The 27485-nt window shown below is 38.1% G+C and overlaps 1 protein-coding gene across 1 annotated transcript; it reads left to right on the top strand.

Annotated features, from left to right (window-relative positions):
* Positions 1–466: 466 nt before the first annotated feature.
* Positions 467–25672, top strand: ZNF330 (zinc finger protein 330). The gene is made up of 11 exons (XM_036764481.1): positions 467–594; positions 913–1058; positions 7322–7453; positions 10721–10740; positions 10845–10915; positions 13162–13241; positions 14698–14824; positions 15321–15425; positions 20979–21025; positions 23000–23117; positions 24874–25672. Exons 3-11 carry the CDS (start codon positions 7334–7336, stop codon positions 25146–25148), a joined length of 963 nt encoding a protein of 320 aa, XP_036620376.1. The 5' UTR covers positions 467–594; positions 913–1058; positions 7322–7333; the 3' UTR covers positions 25149–25672.
* The last annotated feature ends 1813 nt before the right edge of the window (positions 25673–27485 follow it).

Here is a 27485-nt window from a genome sequence, read left to right as displayed (position 1 = left end):
TAGTTTTTAAAAATTATTTTAATAACTATGGCCCATGATCTTGTTTTAAAAAAAAGTTTTTTTGAAACCATGGCCCATGAGCTTGCTTAAAAAATATTTTGACAACTATGTTTCAATAAACTTGGTTTCCTTTGTATCTTATTTTATGCATTTAAATTAGAAACTATTCTGAGAAGCGGTCCATGGCTGCCTGACACAAAAAAAGATTAGGAATCCTTGATCTAGACTAGAGCACCCCCAAGACCCTCCCTCCTAATCTCCCTTGGATTGTCTGCTCCTCTTTCCAGATCTACAGTGAGGCAGCCCCGCCCCTCGGGAGCAGCCCCGTCCCTCGGGAGTAGCCCCGCCCCTCGGGAGCAGCCCCGCCCCTCGGGAGGCCCCTTTGGTCCTCGGAGGCGGAGGCGGAGCAAACAGGGGGTGGTGGCGGCGATACGTGTCGGCGTGCGGGCGTGCTGACGTTGTGCGGACGCCGGCTGGCCCCGCCCCCTCCCGTCCGCTCCTCTTCCCCACGTCTGCCTTTGGCGCTGTCGCGCCCGTCCGATCGCTGTCACTCCGCCGCTGTCAGCGTCCGGCCCGCGGGAGGCTCCGCCGTTGGTCAGTGTGGACGCGGGCGGGGGGAGCGCGGCCTGCTGGGAGAAGGCGCCGGCGGCGTCCAGCTGAGCCGTCATCGCCGGCCCCCGGGGGAGGTCGTGTCCGGGCGGCGGGGTGTGGGGCTCTGGGGTCATCACCCACCTCCAGCCCCGGCCACAGTCGGAGGCTGGTCCCACGTTCTAGGGGAAGGGAGCGACCCCTCCATTACCCGGGGATTGGTCCTCAAGTGACGTCGGAATGCCCACGGGTTTGGGGACCGTAGATTGGCAGCCCGTAGCGACCTTAGAGGCAGTCTAGCTCCTTCCCTACCTTGTTTTACAGATGAGGAAACTGAGGCCCAGAGAGGGGAAGTGACTTCCACAAGGTCACCCCACTGTCCAGGTGGCAGAGGCAGGATTCGAACCCGAGGCCGTGCGACACCCCAGCTCAGCATTCTTCTCTGTCTCGGCGAGTTCTGCGTTCTTCAGGTAGGGCTCCGGCGAGCTCCCTTCCGCCTCTCGGAACGTCACTCTTCCCTGTGAGTGCAGGCTGCTCACTGGTGACTTCCTAACCGGGGGATGAACGCACGGCACCGGCAATAGCACAACTTCCCGAAGTAAGGAATCCAAGATTCACCCGTGGGAAAACAAAATAAAACTTCGGAAGATGAAAAAAAGAAACAAAATCCAACTCTCTTTGGCCATACCAAGGGGCTTTCTTAATTCAAAGATTTCCCCCACCCCCACCCCCACGTGGTTTCTCTGATTTTCATTTTGCATTGATTTTTGTCCTTCTGAACCTTTTCAGTTTTATGTAATCACCCTTGTGGTCACTTATATCCCGTAGGATCACAATTGTAACTATAAATCTTAGCAATCATCTAGCCCACATTCCTAGTTTCATACACGAGGAAATAGGTCTCCTAGAAATGAAATGGCTTACCAAGGGGGGCTGCCAAAGATTTTTCCCAATCGTTACTTGTGAAAGATACCTTCCTGTATTTTTTCCAAAGAAAGTGATGTGATCTTTTATAGTTTGGTAAAGAACCCTTCCGGATCTTATTTACGTCATATGGTATGAGCTTTGGTCTAAACAGGCTATTTGCCCAACTTTTTTCCAGTTCTCCCAGCAGTTCTTGTTAAATTAGGAAATACTTTCACACCTTCTTTTCGCTCTGTACTTATCACCTGGTTTCTTAAATGTTGCCAAAGAAATTTAGGGTTGGGGAGAGACAGGGGAAAATGAATCTAAAGAGCAGTCCTCTGAAATTTCATGTCCCATTTAAGACAGGCATTGAGAAAAGTCCTTATGCTTTTTATTGATACTGTACAATTTTTTTTTCCATGAGAGTTTATCAATTTTTACAGTGGTCTAGTAGAATTCAACATTGACATTTGCAGAGCGCTTTAAAATTTGAAAAGCGCTATATATATGTAATCTTATTTGATCCTTAGAATAGTCCTATGAGACGAGTGCTATAAATATCAATAACCTTATGGAATTCAATTTAATTCAGTTTGATTCAATTTAATAAGCATGTGTTAAGCCCCTACTCTGTGGAATACACACACAGCTGAGGGTCCAAATCAAATTGGGAATAGTTCTAAATCGAACATTACCAGTTCTCAACTTGTTGTTACTGACTGTAATTTAATGTTTATTAGTCCTTATGTACAAATTTTTATACAGCTCTTTAAAGAGATTTTATCAAATTTTTTTTGGCTGTTAGTCATTCAACAAACATTTATTAAAAGCTGTATGTTAGAGAACTGTACTAGGTACTGCTGAAATTTAGAGTTTAGATAAGAGATGGTCACTGCCCTAATGAACTTTGCAGTTTAATAAGGGAAATAATAAAGCAGTGTGGCCATATTAATTGCGTAGTTGTTGTTTAAGTGTTTTTCAGTTGTGTCTGACTCTTCATGACCCCATTTAGGATTTTCTTGGCAAAGATACTGGAGTGATTTGCCTTTTCCTCCTCCAGCTCATTTTACAGATGAGGAAACTGAGGCAAGGAGAGTTAAGTGACTTGCTGAGGGTCACACAACTAATAAGTGTTTAAGGTGGGATTTGAACTCAAGGAGAGGTGTCTTTCTGACTCCAGTCCAGGTGCTCTATCCATTGTGCCACCTAGCTGCCATTTAATTGCATAAGATAGCTACAAATTAAAGTTTGCTGTAAGGATAAACTAATGAAATTTTAGAACTATCAGAGTGGATTGGGCTCCCTCAGAAGGTTATGGGATCCTTCCCAACCCTCCACGTGTTACTGGAAGTCTTCAAGAAGAAGATGAAAGTCTCCTTGTTGGGGGTATACTAGATGGAATTCTTTTCCAGGTACAGATTGAACTAGTTGGCCATTGAGGTCTCCCCCAGCTGTGATTCTTTCAACTTTGCTGACAAGAATCTTTTCCAGTCACCCAGTTCCTGAGAAGTTCCAGAGTTTGGGGAATCTGCCTTTTTTGAGCATGAAAGACTTGTTGAGACAGAAGAACTATTCCTGAAGGGCCACAGATGTTCCAGAGGTGTTCTCTTAGACCTCTGGAAAATGTGACTTTTCACTGATTGAAAAGGGTTGCACTGAGCATTGTAGATCTAGAGCTAAAAGGTGTCTTGGAGGCCAGCTAAGCAAGAGCCTAGTCCAAACCCCGCTTTATCCAGATGAGGACACTAAGGCCTGAACAAGTTAAGGGTTTTGTCAGAGGTCATGCAGAGAGTATCAGAGGTTCTGAAAGAATTCTTTCAAATGTACCATGCAGTCTGGACTAGAATGTCCGGTTCAGTGACATGGAGACCTAAAGAGGAGTGATGATTTGCACAGTTATGTAGGTAGCTAGTGACAGCCAGGACTCATACTGAGGTCCTCTCATTCTGACTCTGCTCCAGTTATTCATTAAATAAAAATGTCTTCCCTGGGCTGAGCACTGTTGAGGGTTGCCCCAGTCACCCAAGCTCACAACCTATGAGCTGTCCTTGACTCTTCCTTCCTCCCTCTAGCCAATCCTTTGCCTAGTCTTATCAATTTTATCTTCATAGTGTCTGTCATACCTGTCCCCTTCTCTCTGATCACAGTCACTATCCTATTTCAGCCTTTCATCACCTCTTATAAGGACTGCAGTAGGAGTCCTATGGGAGATTAAAATCTGAACCAGAGTTTCAGTGTAAGGAAGAATCTCCTAAGGCTTTAGTGCTGGGCTAGAAAGTGATTTCCCCTTCACTGAAGGCTGTTAAGTGGAGGTTAGATGATTACTTGTCCTAAATGTTGGAGATGGGATTCATGTTCAAGTGCTTTATAAGCCCTTGGTGTTACCTGCTGTGTTTAAATTTCTCAGGGGCTAACCCAACTTGCTTGAGATTTTGCTCTTAGATTTGTGGCTTTAGACCCAGTTCAGTAATGTTATACTTGCTGTGGTAAGCTATTGCAACATTGTGTGCCTCTCAGGAAGCTAAACACCAAGCAACCAATCACTTGACCAACCTGCAGACTTAATATCTTCCTTCCAGAGTTGTTGCATGGATAATTGGACACATGGATTGGTTGCCCTGAAAGTTAGAACATAGATTAAATTGAGTGCTGTCGTTTCATAGAGTATAAATGTGAGGCCCGGGGGGAATCAAGTTTACATAGCCAGTAAGAACTTGAATTCAGCTCATTTGACTCCCAGGTCCAGTATTTTTTTCTCTCTATACCGTTATTGTAGCAATCAAGTACATTTTACTGGTAGGCCAATTCACTCCTGCATATTATGGTTCCTCAGTGTGTTTTCTTTTATCTTTTTTCCCTTTTATTCGATTAGTCCAGCCTCCATGGAGGTTGACCATGTATTTCTTTGAGGTGACCCTATAGGAGTCCTGCATAACATACAGCCTGTGGGCCACCCAGGAAAGAATTTTGGGCGGCCTGTGAAAAATATAGAGGATGTAAAAGGAAGTAAAGATGTAACGAGTGCTTTCCCCACCTTCCACTAATCACTGTTGTGCCCATCGTGTAACTTGGCAGGTAGGTTGCCACTGTACACCCTCTTCTTTGTCACATGACCCATGGCATCCAACCCATTGTCAGTCTCTCCAGTCTGAGAGGAGTGAGTGTCATATCTTTTTGCTGTGTTTTCAGTCATTACTGGCATTGAACAGGTTCAAAGTGAGTGCAGCCACTCGCTCCCAACGCAGCTGATGCCCACTGTGTAATGAGCAGCAACAGTGCTTCTTCCCCTCCCTTGTTGCACAGCCTCTCTCTCAGTTACATGAGTGTCTGGCACTACAAGGTCAGCCACTCAGTTCAGTATTTCTTTGTATATGAGCCTCAGTTGCTGCAGATGTTTTTTTGGTTCTAACATTAAAGTTTTTGGGGTGACTGTAAAATGTGTGACAAAAAGAAGTGGAAGATCAAATCAGAACATAGTGTTTAGTCTGGAGTGGACAAATGGATACTTGTTTACTTACATGAGAGACAAAATATTGTGCCTTGTTTGCTGAGAAATAATAGCCATTCCAAGGTAAATACAATCTTCATTGACATTTGGAATCAAAACATCCTGACTTAAGCAAATTGGACACCAATGAAAAACAAATTCAAGTGTCCAAATTGTTGAAAAGTCTCCTTGGGGAACAATAGTTTTTCAAGAAAGTAAACTCAGAAAATGAGGCAGCTACTAAGGTTAGTTTTCAGATTTCTAAAGAAATTGCTGCTGCTGGGAAGTCTTTTACTGAAGGTGACATTATAAAGAATTGTTTTCTGATTGCAGTTTCTGGATTATGTCCTCATTAAAAAAAAGTGTTTTGAGAAATAGTTTAATCATTAATTATACCCTTACTTGTGTGTGGGATGACAACCACCAGATTCAAGAGTTTGGAGTCTGAGTCGGAGATCAGAAAAGGTCTTTATTCTTTCTCACGAGAAAGGGCACAGCCCCCATCACTCAAGCAGCAGCAGCCAGGGAGTTTGGAGATGTGGAAGCTCGCAGGCTTCTTTTGTCCTAATCCTAATCCCACCTCTAACTTCTGTCCTACCTCACCATTGGCCAGTGAGGGAAGCTCACAGTCTTCTTGCAGTTTTTATCCTTCATTACCATAATTATTCCTAACTAATTTGTACCCTATCAGAGGACAGTGGTTTTACAAAACCTCATTATGCATTTCCTTTTACCAAACTTGGGGGCAACCAGTCAGAAGAGGATTATTGAGGTTCAGTTTTGGTTTCCTTTCATCATTTGGCAAAATGTAGCACGGAGAGAGAGAGGTAAGAATGTAACAGTGTATTAGTGAGGGAATTTCACTGCGAGCCATCCCTCACACTTGGAAAGTGAGCTGCTAAAAAGGCATCTGTGGCTTGAAGAAGTTTATCCCGTATTAATTTTGGCTCCTACCTACTACCAGGTCATATGGGTCTGCCCTACAGCATTCTTAGTCTTGGTACAGTTACTGTCATATATAAATGAATCTGGTGAACCTATCTGTTCTGTTGTGAATGAATTCTCTTCTCTTTGAGATTTGAAACCTGTCTCTGCCTCTCACTAGCTTTGTGAATTAGAGCAAATCATTGAACTTCATTTTTCTCAACCGTAAAATGATATGGGTGGAGTAGCAGATGTGTATGCTTTTTTCCATGTCTAACTCTATGATTCTATGACTTTTGCATATGACGCCTTCCGTGAGGAGACAGCCTGTGCTCTTAAGATAGTAGGCCTCATTTTTCAAATGAAAAAAGCCACTGCCTCATATTTAAGATGGTTATGCCAGTTCTTTGTAGCTTAGCCTCAACTTCAGAGCTGCGTGGCTTCTTTAGTTTTGCTTGATCTCTTTATAGACAGGCAATAAAAAGGCTTATTTTGTAGAAGTTTCTTGATTCATACTAATTAGATTTATTCTCCTGTAAAATTAGGGTTACTTAAACTATGGTAATTTAGAAATTTTTCCTTCAGAGATTGCAAAGCATGGCTAATTCCCAATTGACTAAATAAGAAAATATTAAATTTGAGGATGGTATATCTGTAGCTTAAGTGAAGAAAATTAAAATATTAAAAACAGTTTCAACTTGTTATGTTTTATTATATTAAAAGTGCTTAATTATAACTTAGACTATCTGCAGGAAACGGTGCCCCGAAAGCAGGTTACGTAGAAAATATGATGATATCTTCTGAGAGAGAATTATATTTGTGAATAATGCTGTCAAACTTAGTATATTTAGGTATTTAATTTTTAATTTTTATTTAAAAGTTAAGCATTTAATTTTTCAGATCAGCAGTATAGTAAATGATAAATCTGTTTATGTTACGACATCATTTGGAAGGATGCTATACATTAGATCAGTAAAAGATTATATCTATATTCTTCTTCTATACTATTCTACTTATATTGTCGCCAGAAAAGAAGCGTGGGTGGTTTTTTTTTTTTTGGAGGGGTGGGCATCGTAGTGCATCTTTTGAAGAATTCAGCACAAATAAAGTTTTAACCTGCAATAAATGTTTTGGCTTTCAAAATAAATGCTATCTACTTTTTGAGTTTCACATGTTTTAGAATGATTCTGTGAATGTAAATAAGTGCTTTATTTTAATAGACTATGTGTTTTTAAGAATATCACTAATTTCTTTGTCAGGTAGCATATAAAATGTGTTAAATGTTTCAAAAAATTTGAATAATGTGGTTAATCCATCAAAATTACCAGGTTGAGAGAACATTATGTTACATAATTTAAGTTGGGTTAAAATAGTAGATGCAGCCAGATCTCAAATCTTCTTTTCTCTTATGTGCAGAAAGTAGGCAAAATGCCTAAAAAAAAGACTGGTGCAAGAAAGAAGGCTGAAAGCCGTCGAGAACGCGAAAAACAGCTGAGAGCAGCAAGAGGCAATATCGATTTAGCTAAACATCCATGTAACGCTTCAATGGTAATTTTCCCCCATAATTCAATTAAATAAATATTTTTAAGTATACACACACACACACATACACACATCCATATCCACATCCATACACCCACCCACACACATATATACGGCTTTGTTCTAGACCTTTGGAATACAAAGACAAAAACTAAACAGTCATTGCTCTCAAGGAGCTTATGTTCTACTGGGTGTATAAACATGTGCACAGATATATAATTACATTATGATCACTTCGCTACTGGGACAATCAGGCTTTGAGAAGGTATCACCTGAACTGAACCTTAATAAAGAGAGTTTTAAGAGGTAGAGGAAAGCTGGGAGTGTATCCTAGGAATGAGGGACAGCTTTTGCTGGGATGTATTGCAGTAGAATTCAACGTCAAGTTTGGAGGAAGGCTAGGAGGTTAGTTTGTCTGGAACGTGGAGTATGTGAAGGGATGTAATGTGAAATAAATCCAGAAAGATAAGCCAGATTGTAGAAGACTTTTAAGTGCCAAATTGAAGAGTTTGTATTTTATTCTAGAGCATTAGGGAACCATTTAACATTATTTTTTACTGGGTCAGATTTGTGTTTTAGTAATATTAATTTGGTACCTGTGTGGAAGATGAATTGGAAAAGGGAGAGACTAGGAGCATGGAGGCTGTTTCAGTGATTTTTGTGAAATAGCCACTGAGATTGGAGGGAGGGGGATAGGTGTAAGAGATGCTCTGAAGGTAAAATCGACAAGACTTGGCAATGGATTGAATATGGAGAAGAGGGAAGAACCAAAGATAATTTCCAGGGTGAACCTTGGTGACTGGGAGTGCCCTCAGCAGAAATAAGAAAGTTTGGAGGAGAGATGGTTTTGGGGAAATGTTATAATGAGTTGTGTTTTTGACATGTTGAGTTTCTGATTCTAGTGGAGATGCCCAGGCAGTTAGTGATTCAGGATTTGAATTAAGGAGAGAGGTTGAGGCAGAGTATATAGATTTGAGAATCATCAACCAGTTTGTAGATGAGAATGGACCCATGGAAATTGTTGAGATAACCCAGAATGAGAGTGTAGAGATGATGGTTCAGGGCAGATATTGATAAAGCCAGATGCTGTTATTTACAGATTACAGTGAAAACATAGCATTGCATTATTTACAGTGTGCTGACATGTTTAATTTTAGTCTAGGATTTGATGTCAAAGGATGATGCCTGTACCCACATATATACATACCTATTATACTTCCTGCATTGAATATATTTCATTCCATTCTCTGCATAGCACCTAGCATATGAAACATGCTAAACAGAGCAATCTGTCTCAATAGGAAATGTTTCTTTGTTGGTAGCTTAGAAAAGTTGTCTGCAAAATAATGTTTTATATTGATGCAAGGATGTGTTGTTCTGTCTTTATGTGCCATTCAGGTATTTGCTATTCATCTTAGGATCTTAGGATCTTAGGTCCTGTCCTATGAAAAATTTTCTGATGGGCCTTTCTCATTCCTCACCTCTTGCCCTGGCTAGTTAGCATTGGATGTTTATCAACATTCTTGATGTCTTTTATGTTTGGGATATTATTCTATTGGAATGCCTAGAGGCTTGGAGGAACTATTATGAAAATCTGGGTAGCAAAGTCTCAAATCTCCTTGGGATCCTCAGGTAAAAGAATAGGTACAGCTATGGCTTACCAGGACATAAGGCCCTGCTTTTTTTTTCTTGGGTGGTGCTGTGGGGACATGGGAGAATGCAGACTCTCAAAATGCAGCCACCTGGCTCCATCTCCTGAGGACGCCAGGCCCCTTGGTTCCTGTGTCCATGGCCCTTGACTCCATGCCTTAGGAAATGGGGGAAGCCTCACAGGGCAGCTTAGAGGAGATTCTTTATCGAAAGTGTCAGAGACCAGCAAATGCCATAGATGATTAAGCTGTAGCTGATCAGCAGCAGTTGGATCTAAGGCGAGGGGAGATAGTGAATACTGGGTAATATTTCCTTCTTCACTTTCCCTAACTTTCAGCTTCTCATCTTCCACCTCTTCAGCTCCCTCTGCATTCATGAATGTCTTTTTGCTTCTCTTTGACTCTGCCACTTCCACAAACCTCTTGAGTAGTTATTTTGCCAGCTCAATCTCTGAAAAGTACTTGGCTGCTTTCGCTGATCCTTGATCATCACAGATATCACTACACCAGATATGGGGGATGTTGTCTATGGCTCCATTCATCTCTTGAAAAGTTCCCTAGAAGGAACTGTCCTAGTTGGAGTTCGGGTGAGATGGAGAACCAGATAGGTGATTCATAACTTACTTGGGTCTCCCAATTCTGACCCTCCTCAGCTCTAGTCTTTTTACTAGGGTCCTGTCTCCATCATCTCCTCTCCTTCCTTTTCTTTCCTTGAAAGCTTAGCCCAGGTCCTGCTTTCTCTATGAAGTCTTGATATTCCCCCAGTAATCTACTGCTCTTTTCTTCATATTATTATTTCTTATATTGATCTGTGTAACTCTTATCTTCCCTATGGGATGTAATATTGTCGAAGGCTAGAACCACATTTCTTTTGCCTTTGTATCCTTGGTGTCTAGCACATTCCTTACACAGAGTAGTTATGTAATAAATGTCACATTTTCTGAATTTCAGTTATGCTGATGTTCCTTCTTATATCTGTTCCATGTTTTCCCTATACCTGTGCTAGGTTCTTACCTCGGTTTTCATGTTTCCCCAGGTACTCGTATCTGTGCTGCTACACTGCCGACCCTGCCGTTTTTGTAGATAGCTCTTCCAGGAGGGATTTCTTTGTGGTTTTTATAGCAAATATGGTTCTGAACAGTGTAGGCCACTAATTTCTGGATTGGTTGGGATTATTCAATGATGTAGTAAAGTAGCATTTGATGCATACTCATCCCCTGCCTTTTTAAAAAATCTCCCCCTATTTACCATGTCCCACTGAGCTATCTTGGCTTTCCCTGTTTTTTAATTCTGTCCTCATTGTCCTTATGATGTTGCTCATCTCCTTTTTAGTCTTTGTTTTATTCTACCATTTCCTCTATGGCATTATTTTAATGTCTTATGTTTGCCTTTTTTCATAACTCCAACTTTTTCCTGTCTTTTTTCTGTTTCCATATCTCTGTTTCATACATACATAATGCAATATGTGATTTTACTGAAGCCAGACATTCCTAGTTATGTTTTGTATATAGACACCTAAAATATGTACTGACAGAATAAAAATTATGATATAACCTTTATAAATTCTCTTCACCATTTTGTGGCAACAGAAAAAAAAATTTTTAATGTGTTTTTTTCCTTACAGGAATGTGATAAATGTCAAAGGTAAACATTTAATCATTTTTTCTTTGTACATTTCATTATAAAATTTGCATTTTATTTTTGATAATTAGTCGACTTCACTCTTTATTTTTATTTCACATAACAAGACGACAGAAGAATAGAGCATTTTGTTACTTTTGTAATTCTGTGCAGAAGTTACCACTGTGCGCTCAGTGTGGTAAGTATATATGACAAAGGACACATCTCTTTTTCTTTACAGAGCATTCTGTTTATAATGTTAATAAGTTTTGACCTGAACCTGAATGTTCTTCACAAGCAATCTTATAATTGCTTATAACAAGCAATCTGTCTCACAGATAAACTTAATGTTAAAAAACACTGCTTTTTGATTAGCAGAAAAGTCCCATTGTCCTTGTTTGCCTAAGAATCAATAAAATGCTGGGGGAAAGTTGAAAGGTCCAGGCCACCTTTTTTTTAAAGAAAAATCTTAGTTTTTATATGACTTATATCCTACATCTGATTTATAGAGATCTGCTTGTTTAGAGATTATGATCCCTTTTGTTAAAAATTGCTAATCTGATGGGTGTGAAGCAGAGCCTCTTTGCATTTCTCTAATTATTAGTTATTTGAAGCATTTTTTTAATGTGACTAGACATATTCTTATCTTTTGAAATCATGTTGCCTTTGTTGCTGCAAGGTGCTTGGTAGCTACCCTTTGGGGTTTTTCAGTCCCTTATGCCTGCCTGTTTTTAGTTCAGAATAGAATAGGATATGCTACTCACCTCAGATAATAAGAATGGTATTTGTCACGATGAAAGGTCATTTAACTTAAAAAGATAAGCAAGTTTAAAAAGAATTTTGTTACATTCATGAGTGATAGATACAGGATGAAGAAGGAGTTAGCAGTATAAGGGTGTAACCTTTGAAGGTAATGTAGAGAGCCATTTATTTATCATACTGTCATACAGACTATTTTAATGTTTCTTTTAGAGCTAGGACCAGAAAACGTTAAGTCTACCATGGTCTCACATGGTCTGTTGTGTGAGTTCATTTGAAATATGGTGTCTCAGGAATGTGAATCTGGGTTATGTAAGGGAGTTGATGTTACAAGCAAGGTGGAAAGGTCAATTTCCAGATTTTTTTGATAGTGAGTAAAAGATTATTTCATGGGTAATAGTGGAGAATTGGAATAATGGGAAGGAAGCATTTTGAATGTGTACTGTACCTGCTCATGTTCTGAGTTGGTATCAGAAGCATGGGCATGTTAGGTAGTTGCTGGATAGAACTACTTTCTTATTCTCTTATTGTTTGCAACCTTCTTGCCTATCTCAAGGGTTTTGTTCTGTAGGCAGGCAGGGATGTTGTAAAACTATTTCTCTTAACCATCTTTCCATTTTAAGTTGTTATGAGAGCTGAAAAACTGGTGATATATGAGATTCAGATAGTCCTTAATGGCTTACAAAGTATTTTTCCTCATGATTTCTTGTTATCCTACAAGATTGGGGTTTTTCATTTTGTCGGTAGTGATTGCCATTGGCTTTTTCTGGGGTCATTGGTCTCAACAACAAATTTATAATAGTTTTTTGAGCTCCCTCACTCTCTACTTCAAACTTTTTGTTGTCAAGCCTATCTATATGGTTTTAAAACATTTTCTGAAATAGTTAGCATGGCTAATCAGATATATAAATTCATATTGAATAAGCCTTGTAAATATTCTTTGTCTTGGTTTCAGACTTGAGATAATGCTGCAAGATGAAGTTAGCAATAATATTAAATCTACCTTTTTAAAACATGAATTATATAATGTGAAATTAATAGGACTTTTTAAAAATTTAAGCATTTTCATAAAATCTTAGATGTGGAATGGAACTTAGAGTTCAATAGCCCCACCTAGTCATTTTACAGATGAGGAAACAGACCCAAAGAGATTAATTATCACATAGATAGTAGTTAATGGAGAATCTAGGTCTAGAACCCATACCTGATTCTCAGGCTATTTTTTCCACTGATAGTACCAAGCTGAACATTATGTTGGGTAACAAACATGACAGAAATAAATGATTATTAAATAGTAATGAGTATGTTTCCAAATGTGACATATACTATTTCTGTTTTTGTGTTACAAGATGCTTAATATTGATACTAGATTATAAATTTGTGCATAACCTTATATTTGGTGTGATTTTGCATGTAAATAACTATTGCCCAAAATGTTTGTTTTTACTAATATTACTTACCTTGAAAGAACTTCCACATACAGTTAAATATCTTAGTTATAACCACTCTCCTAGTCACTCAGATAAGTAGTAAAGAATGTTGATTTAATTTGTTTTACTCCTGGACTGTTTTCTGTAGGGGAGTAGGCTAAGGGAAAAGATGAAGGCTTAGTAGATATTTTTGTATCACTCCTCAAGGCTAGTTTAAAACCTTTTTAAATTTTCTTTTTCCTTTTTTTAAACATAGGAAAAACAAAATGTATGATGAAGTCTTCAGATTGTGTCATAAAGCATGCTGGGGTGTATAGTACTGGCCTTGCAATGGTGGTAAGCTTTCTAAAACATCATCTTTTAAAGTAAGACAAAATATTTAGGCGGTAAATTATTCTGAAGGAAAATATTTTTCTAAGTTTGATATCAAAGCATTATCTGTCTTTCTCTCTCTATGAGTCACTTTCAACTATCAACCTTGTGGATTATTCATGGAAAATTTGTAATCCCCAAATAACTTCTGATTTATTGTTCATGTGCATTTTCTCTTTGCTATTATGATCAAAGAATGCAAATTGATGAGATAATTATATATTGGGCCATTCATGTAATGCTCAATATAATCAAAACCAAAAGTGTCCAAAAGGTCAATTTTTGCCTTCTCTGTCCCTGTATGGTATTCCAGTGGTATTCTTCAGTAAAGTAGATTCCACTGTTTCTTGGTAGCTTATTTGTGTCTAATAGCCCTCCTTTTATTTATGTTTAATAGCCCTCCCTATCTTTTGAAAGTTCTTTAAATTTTCTTTTTTTTCCAATTATTTTTTCTGCCTCCCATCTTTTTCACCTCACTGGAAGAAAAGAAAAAAAAAAACAACCTTGTAATGTATATGCATAGTCAAGCAAAACAAATTCTCCTTTAAAAACATTCCCTAAGGTGTATGAATGGGAAATATAATTACTTCCATTTAGTAGATGGACAAACCAATAAAACCATTTAAATATAATCACACGTAATTAGGGCATATATCTAGTAAAGTGCTGTATTTCAGAATTATGGCTCTTTTAGTGGCATATGCATTAGCATTCCACTTTAAAAGCCAAAAACATTCAGCAGATTTACTGTTCCATGTATTGTTACCACTGTACAAGATCGAAGGGTTTTTATTAGAAGACCATTTATTATGTATACTCTCTTAGCCTGGAACAGAGCTAGAGTAACTTACTGTAGGCTTTGGTTTGTATTAAATTTTATCATTGTCGACAAACAAGCATCCTGAGTGATCATATAAAGACATCATCAGCTGTCTTTTAAACAATACTCTTAGCATTTTATCTCATTTTTTCCAGAGTAACTTCATGATCCTCTTTAGAAATTATGTGTATACTCTTTTTTTGAAAGTAAAAAATGTTGAGGCTAAAGTTCATTCAATTGTAAGAAGCCCTTACCAGATAGGAAGTGCATGCATAGTATATCAGAATTGGGATTTATTTTGAGAAATATAGGTGAAGGAGCCATTGTGCCTAGTCTTTCACTTTGATTTAATGCTGTATAATACCCTGTCTAGTGTGGAGTGGATAAATAGGCTACTAATTTCATGGATTTTGTGCTGCTAAAGTTGTCCTCATCCCTTTCCCTTTGTTTCTTATGATTTTCAAGTAAGGGATATTTGTGTCCTAGTTGAACTTCCTGCAGTGAAACTATTTATTGCACCAAAGGTAGATGAATTGTTACATTTGTAGGATTCGAAATGGTCAGTTGCAGAGATCAATATTCCCCCCTCTTTGGTTACAGGGTGCTATCTGTGATTTCTGTGAAGCCTGGGTTTGCCATGGGAGGAAATGTCTGAGTACACATGCTTGTACCTGCCCTCTTACTGATGCAGAATGTGTTGAATGTGAAAGAGGTGTATGGGACCATGGTAAGTTATTAGAAATAAGGGGGAAAAGATATTCTACTTTGTTAGATATGTAGGATGTCTTTTATACCATTCTGAATGCTGCTTGCAAAATTATTTCTAAAGTTACAGTTAATGGAAACAGTTTTATACCAGCTGTTGGCAGCTGTATTAGTTGTTAGGACAGTATGGAAAGGGGTATGTAATAGCAGGGATTGTAGATATTTTCTACCAGTATTTTTTACCCACGCAACAAGAACAAAAGTCTTCTTTAGGAATTGTGAATATTGTTTGGGAAGAGACAGAGAAGGGCAGTGGGGAAGAAGGGATACTGAGGGGTCATAAGCTATCTCCCCCAAGCAGTCTGACTGTTGTCATTGTCTCTTTTATCAGAACAAAAATTGCCAGATGATTTTATGTTCCTCTTCAATAGCACATCACTTTTTAAAGCAGTGTCACTTAAGTTCACTTAGTTTTACTATGTCAGCATATTTGGTTATTATCTTGGGAATTCCGACAGGAGGCAGAATATTCAGCTGCTCGTTTTGCCATAACTTCTTGTGTGAAGATGATCAATTTGAACATCAAGCCAGCTGCCAGGTTTTGGAGGCAGAAACGTTTAAATGTAAGTAATTTCATCTAAATTGTTATGTCTATCCAAGGTACTTTCTTTTAAGAGTATTAACATTTAGTGGAAAAAATAGCATGCTTCCCATGGAACTCCCCCATGGCACAATAATTTAAGTGAGTATTGATTTTCCATTATTGGATAAAATAATTCAAAAACACATAGCCTACTGACTCTAGATTACTAATATTTTTGTAAATGAAACAACTTAATTTCCACAGGGCATGATACTTACATCATTTGGGTAGGCTGAGTTTCTTCATTAGAAATGCATTCAAAGGCTCACAGAGACTTTGTTACAAGAAGTGCTTTCTAAATATGTTCCTTATCTCTGGTTTTAAAGTAGGTTTATCTACCAAGGGACTTCTAAGATTTACAGTGTTGCACTGTTTGTAGGCTAATAGAAACGTTTCAGACTAAAGGAGTGTCTGGAATTATGAGTCAAGTCTGAGCCTGTTAGACACATTGCAAGAATATGTAGCAAAACACTGATTTTTTTTTCCTTTGTGCATTTTATAGCACATGGAATAAAAGGCAGGTAACTGCAAATGATAGCATTATAATTCTGTCATCTTTTAGTGATGCAGTAAGAGACACAAGCAAAGCCCCAAAGCTCTGTAATCATCAGCATCCCGAGAGGGAATGATCACTCTGTCATTGATGTGTAATATTAAAATCAGTCTCATTGTAAATTCACAATGTTCTTCTGTTTGCTATAATTAATTCTTAAAGGCCTTCCTTTTCTCTGCCACCTGGTTTGTTCTTCATTTTCTCATTTACTGATTGCTCTTGGAACATGGGAAGGTTCTTCAAGTGCTATTCCAATGGTTCCATATTAATCTGACAAGCATAAGCTACTTTTATTCCTCATTTGGTTGAATCCAATAATTTATGCATTTGACATTATAATGGAATTGTAGGAATTTTAAATATGAGTTATAGCAACATTCTGGAGTGTCCCAAACCAGATTAAAATGTAATTGGGAGGGGGGCAGAGCCAAGATGGCGGCTGGAAAACAAGGACTAGTGTGAGCTCCCCGCCAAGTCCCTCCAAAAACCTGTAAAAAATGGCTCTGAACCAATTCTAGAACTGCAGAACCCACAAGATAGCAGAGGGAAGCAGGGCTGCAGCCCAGGACAGCCTGGATGGTTGCTGGGTGAGGTCTTTCGCGCACGGAGTTGGGAGTGGAGCAGAGCCCAGCATGGGCGGCCAGACCAACCAGACCAGGAGCCAGGTGGAGCGGGCTCTAGTGCCCTGAATCAGTGAGCTGTGGCAGCGTGATAGAGTTCCCTGTTCAGCCACCACCCCAGGGGCAGCGGAGGTGGGGCAGCTGCAGAACTACAGCTGCAGTTGCGTCCAGTCCCAGGCCCACCTGGTGGGAGGAATTAAGTGGCAGATCAGAGCAGGAGTGCAGAGCCTGCTGAAGATCTAAGTCCAGTCCAGGTTGGGGGTTCTTGGGGAAGGAGGAATGCTGGTGTGGCAGAGCTGGCTGTAATAGCTCTGAAATCAACAGTGCATCCCCCCAAGCTTGGAACATAGTACTCTTTACTCTACAAGCAGTCATACCACACTGAAAAACTCAAGGGTCAAGTAAGTTGGCTGGGAACATGGCCAGGCAGCAAAAACGCACCCAGATTCAGTCTCAGACTTTGGAATCTTTTTTGGTGACAAAGAAGACCAAAACATACAGCCAGAAGAAGTCAACAAAGTCAAAGAGCCTACAACAAAAGCCTCCAAGAAAAACATGAACTGGCCTCAGGCCATGGAAGAGCTCAAAAAGGATTTGGAAAAGCAAGTTAGAGAAGTAGAGGAAAAATTGGGAAGAGAAATGAGAGTGATGCAAGAAAACCATGAAAAACAAGTCAATGACTTGCTAAAGGAGACCCCCAAAAATACTGAAGAAAATAACACCTTAAAAAATAGACTAAATCAGATGTCAAAAGAGCTCCAAAAAGCCAATGAGGAGAAGAATGCCTTGAAAGACAGAATTAGCCAAATGGAAAAGGAGGTCCAAAAGACCATTGAAGAAAATACTACCTTAAAAATTAAATTGGAGCAAGTGGAAGCTAGTGACTTTGTGAGAAATCAAGAGATTATAAAACAGAACCAAAGGATTGAAAAAATGGAAGACCATGTGAAATATCTCATTGGAAAAACCACTGACCTGGAAAATAGATCCAGGAGAGATAATTTAAAAATTATTGGACTACCTGAAAGCCATGATCAAAAAAAGAACCTAGATATCATCTTTCAAGAAATTATCAAGGAGAACTGCCCTGATATTCTAGAAATTGAAAGAATCCACCGATTGCCTCCTCAAATAGATGACAAAAAGAAATCTCCTAGGAATATTGTTGCCAAATTCCAGAGCTCCCAGGTCAAGGAGAAAATACTGCAAGCAGCCAGAAAGAAACAATTTGAGTATTGTGGAAACACAATCAGAATAAACCAAGATCTAGCAGCTTCTACATTAAGAGATTGAGGGGCTTGGAATATGATATTCCGGAGGTCAGTGGAGCTAGGATTAAAACCTAGAATCACCTACCCAGCAAAACTGAGTATCATGCTCCAAGGCAAAATATGGATTTTCAATAAAATAGAGGACTTTCAAGCTTTGTCAGTGAAAAGACCAGAACTGAATAGAAAATTTGACTTTCAAACACAAGAATCAAGAGAAGCATGAAAAGGTAATCAAGAAAAAGAACAAGAAAAAGAAACTGCAAGGGACTTACTAAAGGTGAACTGTTTTGTTTACATTCCTACATGAAAAGATGATGTGTATGATTCATGAGACCTCAGTATTAGGGTAGCTGAAGGGAATATGCATATATATATATACACACATATATATGTTTATACATATATATGTATATATGTGTCTATGTATGTATATATGTATGTGTATATATATATGTATATATATATACATACACACACACATATATATATATAGATAGAGAGAGAGAGCGAGCACAGGGTGAGTTGAAGATGAAGGGAAGGTATCTAAAAGAAATAAAATCAAATTAAGGGATGAGAGAGGAATATATTGAGAGAGGGGAAAAGGGAGAGATAGAATGGGGTAAATTATCTCGCATAAAAGTGGCAAGAAAAAGCAGTTCTGTAGGAAGAGAAGAGAAGGCAGGTGAGGGGGAATGAGTGAATCTTGCTCTCATCAGATTAGACCTGAGGAGGGAATACCATACATACTCAATTGGGTATCTTACCCCACAGGAAAGAAGGAGGAAGAAGATAAAAAAAAAGGGGGGGGATGATAGAAGGGAGGGCAGATGGGGTGGAGATAATCAAAAACAAACACTTTCAAAAAGGGACAGGGTCAAGGGAGAAAATTGAATAAAGGGGGATAGGTTAGGAAGGAGCAAAATATAGTTAGTCTTTCACAGCATGAGTATCGTGGAAGAGTTATACATAGTGATACACATGTGGCCTATGTTGAATTGCTTGACTTCTTAGGGAGGGTGGTTGGGAAGGGAAGAGGGGAGAGAATTTGGAACTCAAAGTTTTAAAAACAGATGTTCAAAAACAAAAACAAAAAAATTTTTGCATGCAACTAGAAAATAAGATACACAGGCAATTGGGTGTAGAAATTTATCTTGCCGTACAAGAAAGGAAGGGAAAAGGGGATGGGAGGGGAGTGGGGTGACAGAAGGGACAGCTGACTGGGGAACAGGGCAACTAGAATATATGCCATCTTGGAGTTGGGGGGAGGGTAGAAATGGGGAGAAAATTTGTAATTCCAACTCTTGAAAATCAATGCTGAAAACTAAATATATTAAATAAAAAAAATTAAAAAGAAAAAAAAGTTTCACATTGGAAGAAATAAAACTGTGAAAGATTAAAAAAAAAGTAAATGTGAACTGACAATAATAAATAACTAAACAGAAAAATAAATGTAATTGGGAAGTACTCAACAAAATAAATAAAAAGATAATAAAACATAGATAGCATTACATTTTAAAACTAAGTCAACATGTGGCCTGCAGGGATATTTAAATATGGATTAGTTGCTCCTGTTTCTATTTGGGCTTGACACCACTGCTTTATAGCATGTTTTATATATACATACTCATCATTATTTCTAAGAAACTTATATTAGAAAATTGTACTGTATGTGTTAAAAACATGCTGCTGGAAGATAATTAAAAAAATAAAATTAAAGAAACTTCATACTTTTGGAATATTTTAAATCTCATTTGTAAATATCTATCTTTCTTGATTAATGGGCAGTTAGGGGCATAGGGGATACAATGCCTGAATTCAAATTCTTCTCCAGACACTAGATATGTGACTAGCTAAGCACCGTTCTCTCTCATTCTCAGCTTCTTCATCCGTATTGTTTTGAGGCTCAAATGAGATAATGTATGTAAAGTACTTTCCAGATCTTAAAGCATTATATAAAAGCTAGCTGCTGTTATTAATGCTAATGTTGTTTTCCCCACATATATAGTGCAGTAGTAGAGCTGCAGGTTTTGGCTGGCAGGCAGCAGGCTGAGGGAGGGACAAACCTGGAGGGATAGATGGATCTGGGCAATCCCTGTCTCCCACATGGCCCCTCACAAATTGCCACATGGATTAGACTGTAAGACATAGCTTCAGTGTAGAGTGGTTTCCACAACAAGGAGGATGAGAGAGCTCAGAAACTGGCTCAGCCAGCATATACTTAATCTCTTTGATAAGCACAAACACAGCTGCTAAGGCAAATACCACTTTAGGGTATAAAGGTGTTTGTGAAACATTATGGGGAGAGGGTAGTAGAAGATTACAAGCAATATTGCCCCACAAAATAGGAATGAGCGACATGAGCATTAGGGAAGAAGCCAAGTCTGCAGGAAACTTCATGTTAATACCCAACCAAGCTGGATTATCCCAGGAGTATAGGCATAACAGGCAGTAGGAAAAAAGATGAAAAATGGAACAGATCTGCCAGTGTTCCTTTTAAAAGTAATTTTTAATATTGATGATAGTAGATCCACCAAATTTGTACTCTAGCACCATAGTACTTAATGTACTTTTCTGTCTACTTTTCCTTCCTCCAGCCTTACTTTCCAGACTTCTTATTCTATCCACTTACCTTACCTGGAATTGGCAGGGTAAGGTGGTAGTATCTGAATCTACAAAATCAGAGGCTTATATCAGTAGTGATGTTTGGGGTAGCCCTTTGAAAAACCTGAGTCATGTGTGGGTGACTAAAGTTTGGATCAGAGAGGTAAAAGATGATTTGATATCCCCACAGATAAGGATGGTGGTGGTGCAGTTTGTCAGATGCTGGCGAATTGGAGAAACCTGCAGTAACTGGAGAAAAGCAAAGTTCCATGACTCAAAACAATGTCTGCAGATTTTGTAGATTTTCCTTTTCTTTATTGGGGATCCCATCATAACTGTGTGTGCTCATATTTTCGAGTTTGCATTTTGCTTCAGAATAATTAGAAGTTCGATAATGAATCTGAGAGTTCAACCTTAGATACAAATTTGTAGAAATTAGCAATGCCAGTTCTAGTTTGAAAATGACAAAAGTATATCTTCTCCCACAGGTGTTTCCTGTAATCGGCTGGGACAGCACTCATGCCTTCGTTGTAAGGTAGGAATGGATCTCTTGTATATTTTAGTTCAGGGTTTTCTTCATGATTCTAACTCAACCACCAGTGCTTAGATTGTTCATAAACATTATTTTGCTGGAAGGAACGTGAGCGATAACTCTACTAGTTGAACTCTCTCACTTTATATTATAAATAAGGAAGCATTGACCAAGAGAAGTTAAGTAACTTTAACTTGCCAGGGGTTGTATGATAGCAGAAATGGGCCTAAAACGCAGGTCTTCTGACTCCCACTCAAGTGCTCTTTCTACCATTTCTACTCCCAGTGTAGTTGGAATCGGAATGTGCTATCCAAAATGATAACTATGTTTTCAATAAATGTCATATTAAGCATATAATTTTTTTCTTTTATTAAAAAATACATTTATTGTTACCAGAAAGGAGAAATGTGTCTAGAATCAGGAAGACCCAAGTTCAAGTTTGGCCCCAGACACTATATTAGTATAGCTCTGAGAAAGCCACCTGACCGCTCTTTGCCTCAGTTTCTTCATCTGTAAAATGGGGATAATAATAGCACCTACCTCCTTTCAAGGTTATTGTCAGGCTAAAATAAGATAGTATTTGTAAAGTGCTTTCCAGACCTTAAAGTACTATAAGAATGTTAGTTCTCATTGTTATTTTAACTTGCATAACACATTACTGAAAATGACCATTGTATTTAGCCAGAGTTTTTCCAGATTGGTTGTTTTTTCTAGAATTTTGATGATAAAAAACAAAAACAAACAAAAAACCCCACCACTTCACTTCATACTATTTTACCCACAGATTGTTGCCTCTTAGACTAGAGGTTCTTAATCTTGATGTGGGGATAGGGAAGGTAGGAGAGTAAACATTAATATAGCCCTAGCCCCTAATATGTGCTGGGTACTGTACTAAGTGCTTAAGAAATATTATCTCATTTGATCCTCACAGCAACCTTTGGAGGTAGATGTTGTTGGTGTTATCCGAATTTTACAGTTGAGGAAAAAGGCAGATTGGTTAAATGACTTGCCCAAGGTCACACAGCTTGTAAATGTCTGAGGCAGGATTTGAACTCAAATGTTCCTGACTCCAGGCCCAACACTTTAATCACTGTCCTACCTAGCTGTCTGTCATAACTAGCATTTATACAATACTTTTAAGTTTTTTAAAGCACTTTACAAATATTATCTCATTTTCCCTTTTTTATAGATCAGGAAACTAAAGCAGACAGAGGTTAGGTGACTTGCCCATGGTCACAGCAGATCTGGAGCAGGATTTGAACTCGAGTCTTCCTGACTCCACATATAGGTCTATCAGTTTGCTTTTGTTTGTTTACAAATAAATACATAAATTTTTATATAGCTTTCTATTTACTTATTTGCGTATTTAAAGATACTTGATTTCCTTTGCAATCATGTACATTTTTTGATACATTTGAAATCATTATTCTGATAAGGGGTCCATAGCCTTCACCAGACTGTGAAAGGGGCCCATGACACAAAAAAGTTAAGAACCTGTGCCTTAGGAAGTGACCCACATTATTGGGGTCTCTTAACCATTTCTTAGTCATAGTTAAACCCTCTCCTAGTTGTTTTTCTTACAAGGCCATATCCAGCATTAACTTTGCCCTTCTTTTTGGATCAGACTTGCTAACTGATAGTACAGTTTCAATTTATAAATTCATTTTTGAGCATATATTGTTATTATGGGAGAGAAATCTTTTATGGTATTGAGTGCCTCTCTCTGTGGTGTACTGCATGGTATGAAGGAGACACCACCCTGTGGTAAGTTAGAGTCTTAAATTATAATTTATTGGAACTGTGCTGACTGATCCAGACTTTGTTCCCCCTAAGAACGCCTCCTTGATTTTATTCCTTCCCAGAAGGAGGATTTCTCAGATGCTGTGAAAACTTTATATCCCTCTGTGCTCAGTCAAGACTATTTCTTGAACTTGGTTAAAGTAATACCACTCAGTTATTTCCTTCTTTTCTTCTTAGGCTTGTTTCTGTGATGATCATACAAGGAGCAAAGTGTTTAAGCAAGAAAAAGGAAAAGAACCTCCCTGTCCTAAATGTGGACATGAAACTCAAGAGACTAAGGATCTGAGCATGTCAAGTAAGACTCTTCTTGGAGTGTCCATACTTAGGCTTTATAGTTGAGTAGAGCATTTTCATGCTTAGTGTTTTCATCTGGCTGAGAAAATTGGACTTGGCACTGCTGTGAAAAAGTATACATGTAGGGGTAGGGTAATTTTTCAACTTCATTAATTTGGAAATAAGATCATTTTGGGGGTGGGCGGGGATAGCTTTTGTGGTCAGCCATAAGTTTGCCTTAGTTAATGCCATACTAAATACAGAAATTTAAAGATTTGAGCTTTCTTCTCTACCCCCTGCCCCCATCTTCCTATTAATCTATGGTTCACTACTAAATTCAGAAGAAATATTTGATGGTAATTTTAGGTCTGGTGAAATTACAGGGCTACTTCCCAAGCCTGTCTTAAAATATTTGATCATAATAGTACAAGGAGAGACATCATGGCATAGCAGATAGAGAACAGGCCACAAAGTTGGGAAGACCTGCCTCTGATATATAATTACATATTAACCCATGCAAATCACTTAACCTTTCAGTGTCCCAGGAACCAAGACTATGTGTGGAAGAGAATTTGCCAGTCTGCATTGGTAGAGAGTGTTTTCTTACCAGGAGTTCTTTTCATCAATGAAATTACATGGTCAATAAAAATGAAAAAGGATATTAGGGCTAAAATGTACTTTAGACATCATTTAGCACAATTTCTTTTTACGTTGGAGGAAAATGAAAATATATATGATTTTTAGTGTGCTTATGTAACATGTATGAAGTTTTTATCTAGTAAGATTATAGGTGAAGAAATCCAAGAAGTGTTTTCAAATGCAGTACACAGTTTCTAAGAAAACCATTAACCTTTTAGAAAACACTTCACAACTTTATTAACTTTATAAGTGGCTTCTGTAATAATGTATATTTAATCAAAAAAACTGACATTTCTATGATCAAATGAAAAATGAGATGTGTTTTTTACAGACACCTCCCCATTCCCTCTATCAATTGCTTAACCTCTAGGCTAACCCAGTTGCTGATTTGTTTTTCAGAGTTTTGCAATTGTAGAAAAACAGGACAAATTGAATCTATTTTCCATAGTATCTTGTTCATTTATATGTGTGTTTAATTTTTTAAAGAGTAAAATAGCATATGAAGTCTGTTGCATCTTGGGAGTGATATGAGTACAAACCAAAGAATGAACTTTTGTTGCACACCAAACCTAGTTAAAATACCTATTTTTGCTACTACTATGGTCAAGAAATTAGACTTGATACCTTGTATTATGTTAGTGTTCTTATGTCTTCACAAAATAGCTGTCCACCCCTAGCATAGTTATGTATCGTTTCTGTTTTCCTGTCACTGTAAAAAACTTGGCAACAAACCAGCAATAGTGTCCACCTGGGACATAAAAGTAACAGATGTGGAGGCCTGCAAAAAGACCAGCCCTTGTCAATTCATTTGATGATAGAGATGGCAGCTCTCTTGATTAAATGATTACAGCTACAGGATCCATTATGATTGATTAATGTTTTTGTCTTGCATATAGGTCGGTCGTACACAGGTTATATAGTTTGTTGGGGGATAACATTCTTTATGTGTTTTATTTTTTAAAAACATTAGTTGCTTTTCTGTTAAGCATAGAACAACATTTGGAATGCATTTAAGAAAGGATTTTAAAATTTCTTGGGTGGGATTGTCAAGAAGTAGCCACTGATTCGACTTGTTTCATATATCTTAGAGAAAAGATCTTGAAAAATGTGAATTCTGAATTCATGCCTCTTTCTTGTAGCACGCTCCTTGAAGTTTGGCCGGCAAACTGGAGGTGAAGAAGCAGATGGAGCTTCTGGGTATGATGCCTATTGGAAGAATCTTGCATCAGGAAAGTATGGAGATACAGGCTACCAGGAAGAAGAAGATGATGACTATGAAGCAGAAGAGGATGATGAGGAAGAGGATGAAGGAGGAAAAGATTCAGATACAGAGACCACAGATCTATTTACTAATTTGAATTTAGGAAGGACCTATGCCAGTGGCTATGCTCACTATGAGGAGCCTGAAGACTAAGAATTACATGTCTTGCACATGGGTGGCATAGTATCTGAGTGTGTGTGTGTGTGTGTGTGTGTGTTTTGGTTTGGTGAATTGTGTACATGTGGTTTTCAAAAGTAGTAGTTAGACCTTGTGCTAAAGGGTAGCCATACTTATTAAGGGAAAAGGGGGCATAGATCTTTTATAGAAAATGCAAAATCAGACTTGTAGCACCAAGAAAATGAATTGAAAGGAAAATGATTATTCTTATTCACCCAAGTATTGAAGTATCATGGATGAGGTTGTTCCTGATTATTATCTTGTGGCCTCACAACAGAACTGGAAATATAGGAATGGTAGCATAGGAAAATAATTGTATTTGTTGGAAATTAACTTTTCATTTTTCTTAACAGTGTCTAATTCCATCTTGTCATTTCACAAGTTGTGTTATTGCAGAAATTCATCAATGTATTTTCCTCATGTTGATAGATGCCAGAGTTCTGGCACATAATATATATTCTGAAATATCATTAAATATTCATGTTGTCTTAATTTTTGAATTGGCCTTACTTTTTACATTATGCATGTCATAGTTCATTGAGGATAGGATACTGTTGAAATTAAAGTACCCTAAGACCTATTTTTCTTTTTTTGCCAATGTATTTCTTTAATGTTTACATGGGATTGAGATCTCATCCAAATGGGTATTCCTTCCATCATTAAAAATAGCAGTCCATAGAGGCCTTATTTTTTCAGCATGGCCTCTAGATGGAGGATTAGTTAGAACACCAGCCTTTGAGTCAGGAAGATCCGCGTTTAAATTCTGCCTGGGACATTTCCCAGCTACGTGACCCTGGGCAAGTCACTTACCTTCTCAACCTCCGGAAACCTTGTCTGCAAAATGGGGATAATAGCACCTACCTCCTGTGGCTGTTGTGAAGATTCCATGAGATGAGCTATATAAAAGGCTTTATAAATGTTAGCAATTAGGATGATTGTTTCCTGATCTCTGTTCTTGCCCATTTCCTGGGTATGGGTACAGCTCTTGAACTCTCTGTTATCCTGTGCACTTATATGTGAGCAGCCACACTATTTCCAGTCATAAAGGCCCTTGATGCCACCGTCGCTTACAGCATAAAGGTCATCATTGGAAATAGAGTGCACCCCTACTTGTGCCTACCATGCACTTTTTTGTCATTTTCTTTTTTGTCACTCAAAACATTGATTTTTGAAAGAATGTGATGTTACAAGATTCATACCCATACAAGATCATGAAGGGAAAACCTATGGTTCTTGTAGTAGGAAGAAGCTTTGGCAAGGTCAAACAGGGACTAAAATTTCCCTAGTGCAAGCCTCCCAAGAAGCCTCCTTATTTAATTCTGGGCCCAACTCATTCATTTGCAAAACCTCACACAGAAATATGTAGTGATGGATTAACTAGATGAATTGGGCATACAACCAGTTTTCATTGTCTGAAGACTAGACATATTTAATCCATTTGGGTTTTTTTTTCTCAGTATGGACTGTTAGGCTTATCTCTTTTGAATCATGTAACTCACTGAGAAAGGCCTGTACAATGTTCATTTCCTTGATGCAATCAACACAATGTCATTTGAAAATATTTGTGGAGGACTTCACCGTCCATGGGAAGCCCCTATTCTAACCTTTAATGACTAAAGGGAAACATCTTTGCTTTACATCTTTCTCGATGTTAATAATCAGGCACTTAACAGTTATCTCTGACACCTAGGAATCATGTATGGTCTTAATATATGTATAAGAAACTCTTATCTAGGATAGCTTTTAAAGCTGTGTTTTGCTCTGGTGAGTCATGTTTTACAATAAACCAAATAGGACATTGTATTCTTGGTACCTTTCTTAAAAGGTTTTTTAAAGGCTTTTTAAAAAATCTTGAACTTAAAAACCAAAGAAAAATGAGCATTTCTATCTATATAGAACACAAAATGAAGGTTGCATATGGAGCCATGAATGTTTCATATTACTTGCTTTTTAAAATATATATGTATACATAATAAATTACATATCACTTTCAAAACTATCCTGTTTGTGTTTCCCTCTGAACTTTCCTTCTGTGCATTTAAAAATATATTTCAATAGCCCTCTTAGCATCACTATTTGTAACTGTCTCAGCACCCCTTCCAAATTAAAAAAAAAAAAACCAGAGGAAAAAAACCACCACGTTTAACAAAGAAGCATTGTCAAAGCAAAACCAATCAGAGATCCTTTAGAGACATGGTTCATTCCTGCATTGATCAGAGTTCTTAAGCCTTTCAAAAGTGTTTTTCTTTGCAATGTTTTCCTTGAATCGATTGTTCTTCTGGTTCTGCTTGCTTCACCCTGTCAATTCAAACT

The sequence above is a fragment of the Trichosurus vulpecula genome, chromosome 6 (assembly GCF_011100635.1).
Source record: "Trichosurus vulpecula isolate mTriVul1 chromosome 6, mTriVul1.pri, whole genome shotgun sequence".
Classification (NCBI taxonomy): Eukaryota; Metazoa; Chordata; class Mammalia; order Diprotodontia; family Phalangeridae; genus Trichosurus; species Trichosurus vulpecula.
The sequence above is the reverse complement of the archived record's forward strand: the minus strand, read 5'-3'. Positions and strand labels throughout refer to the sequence as shown.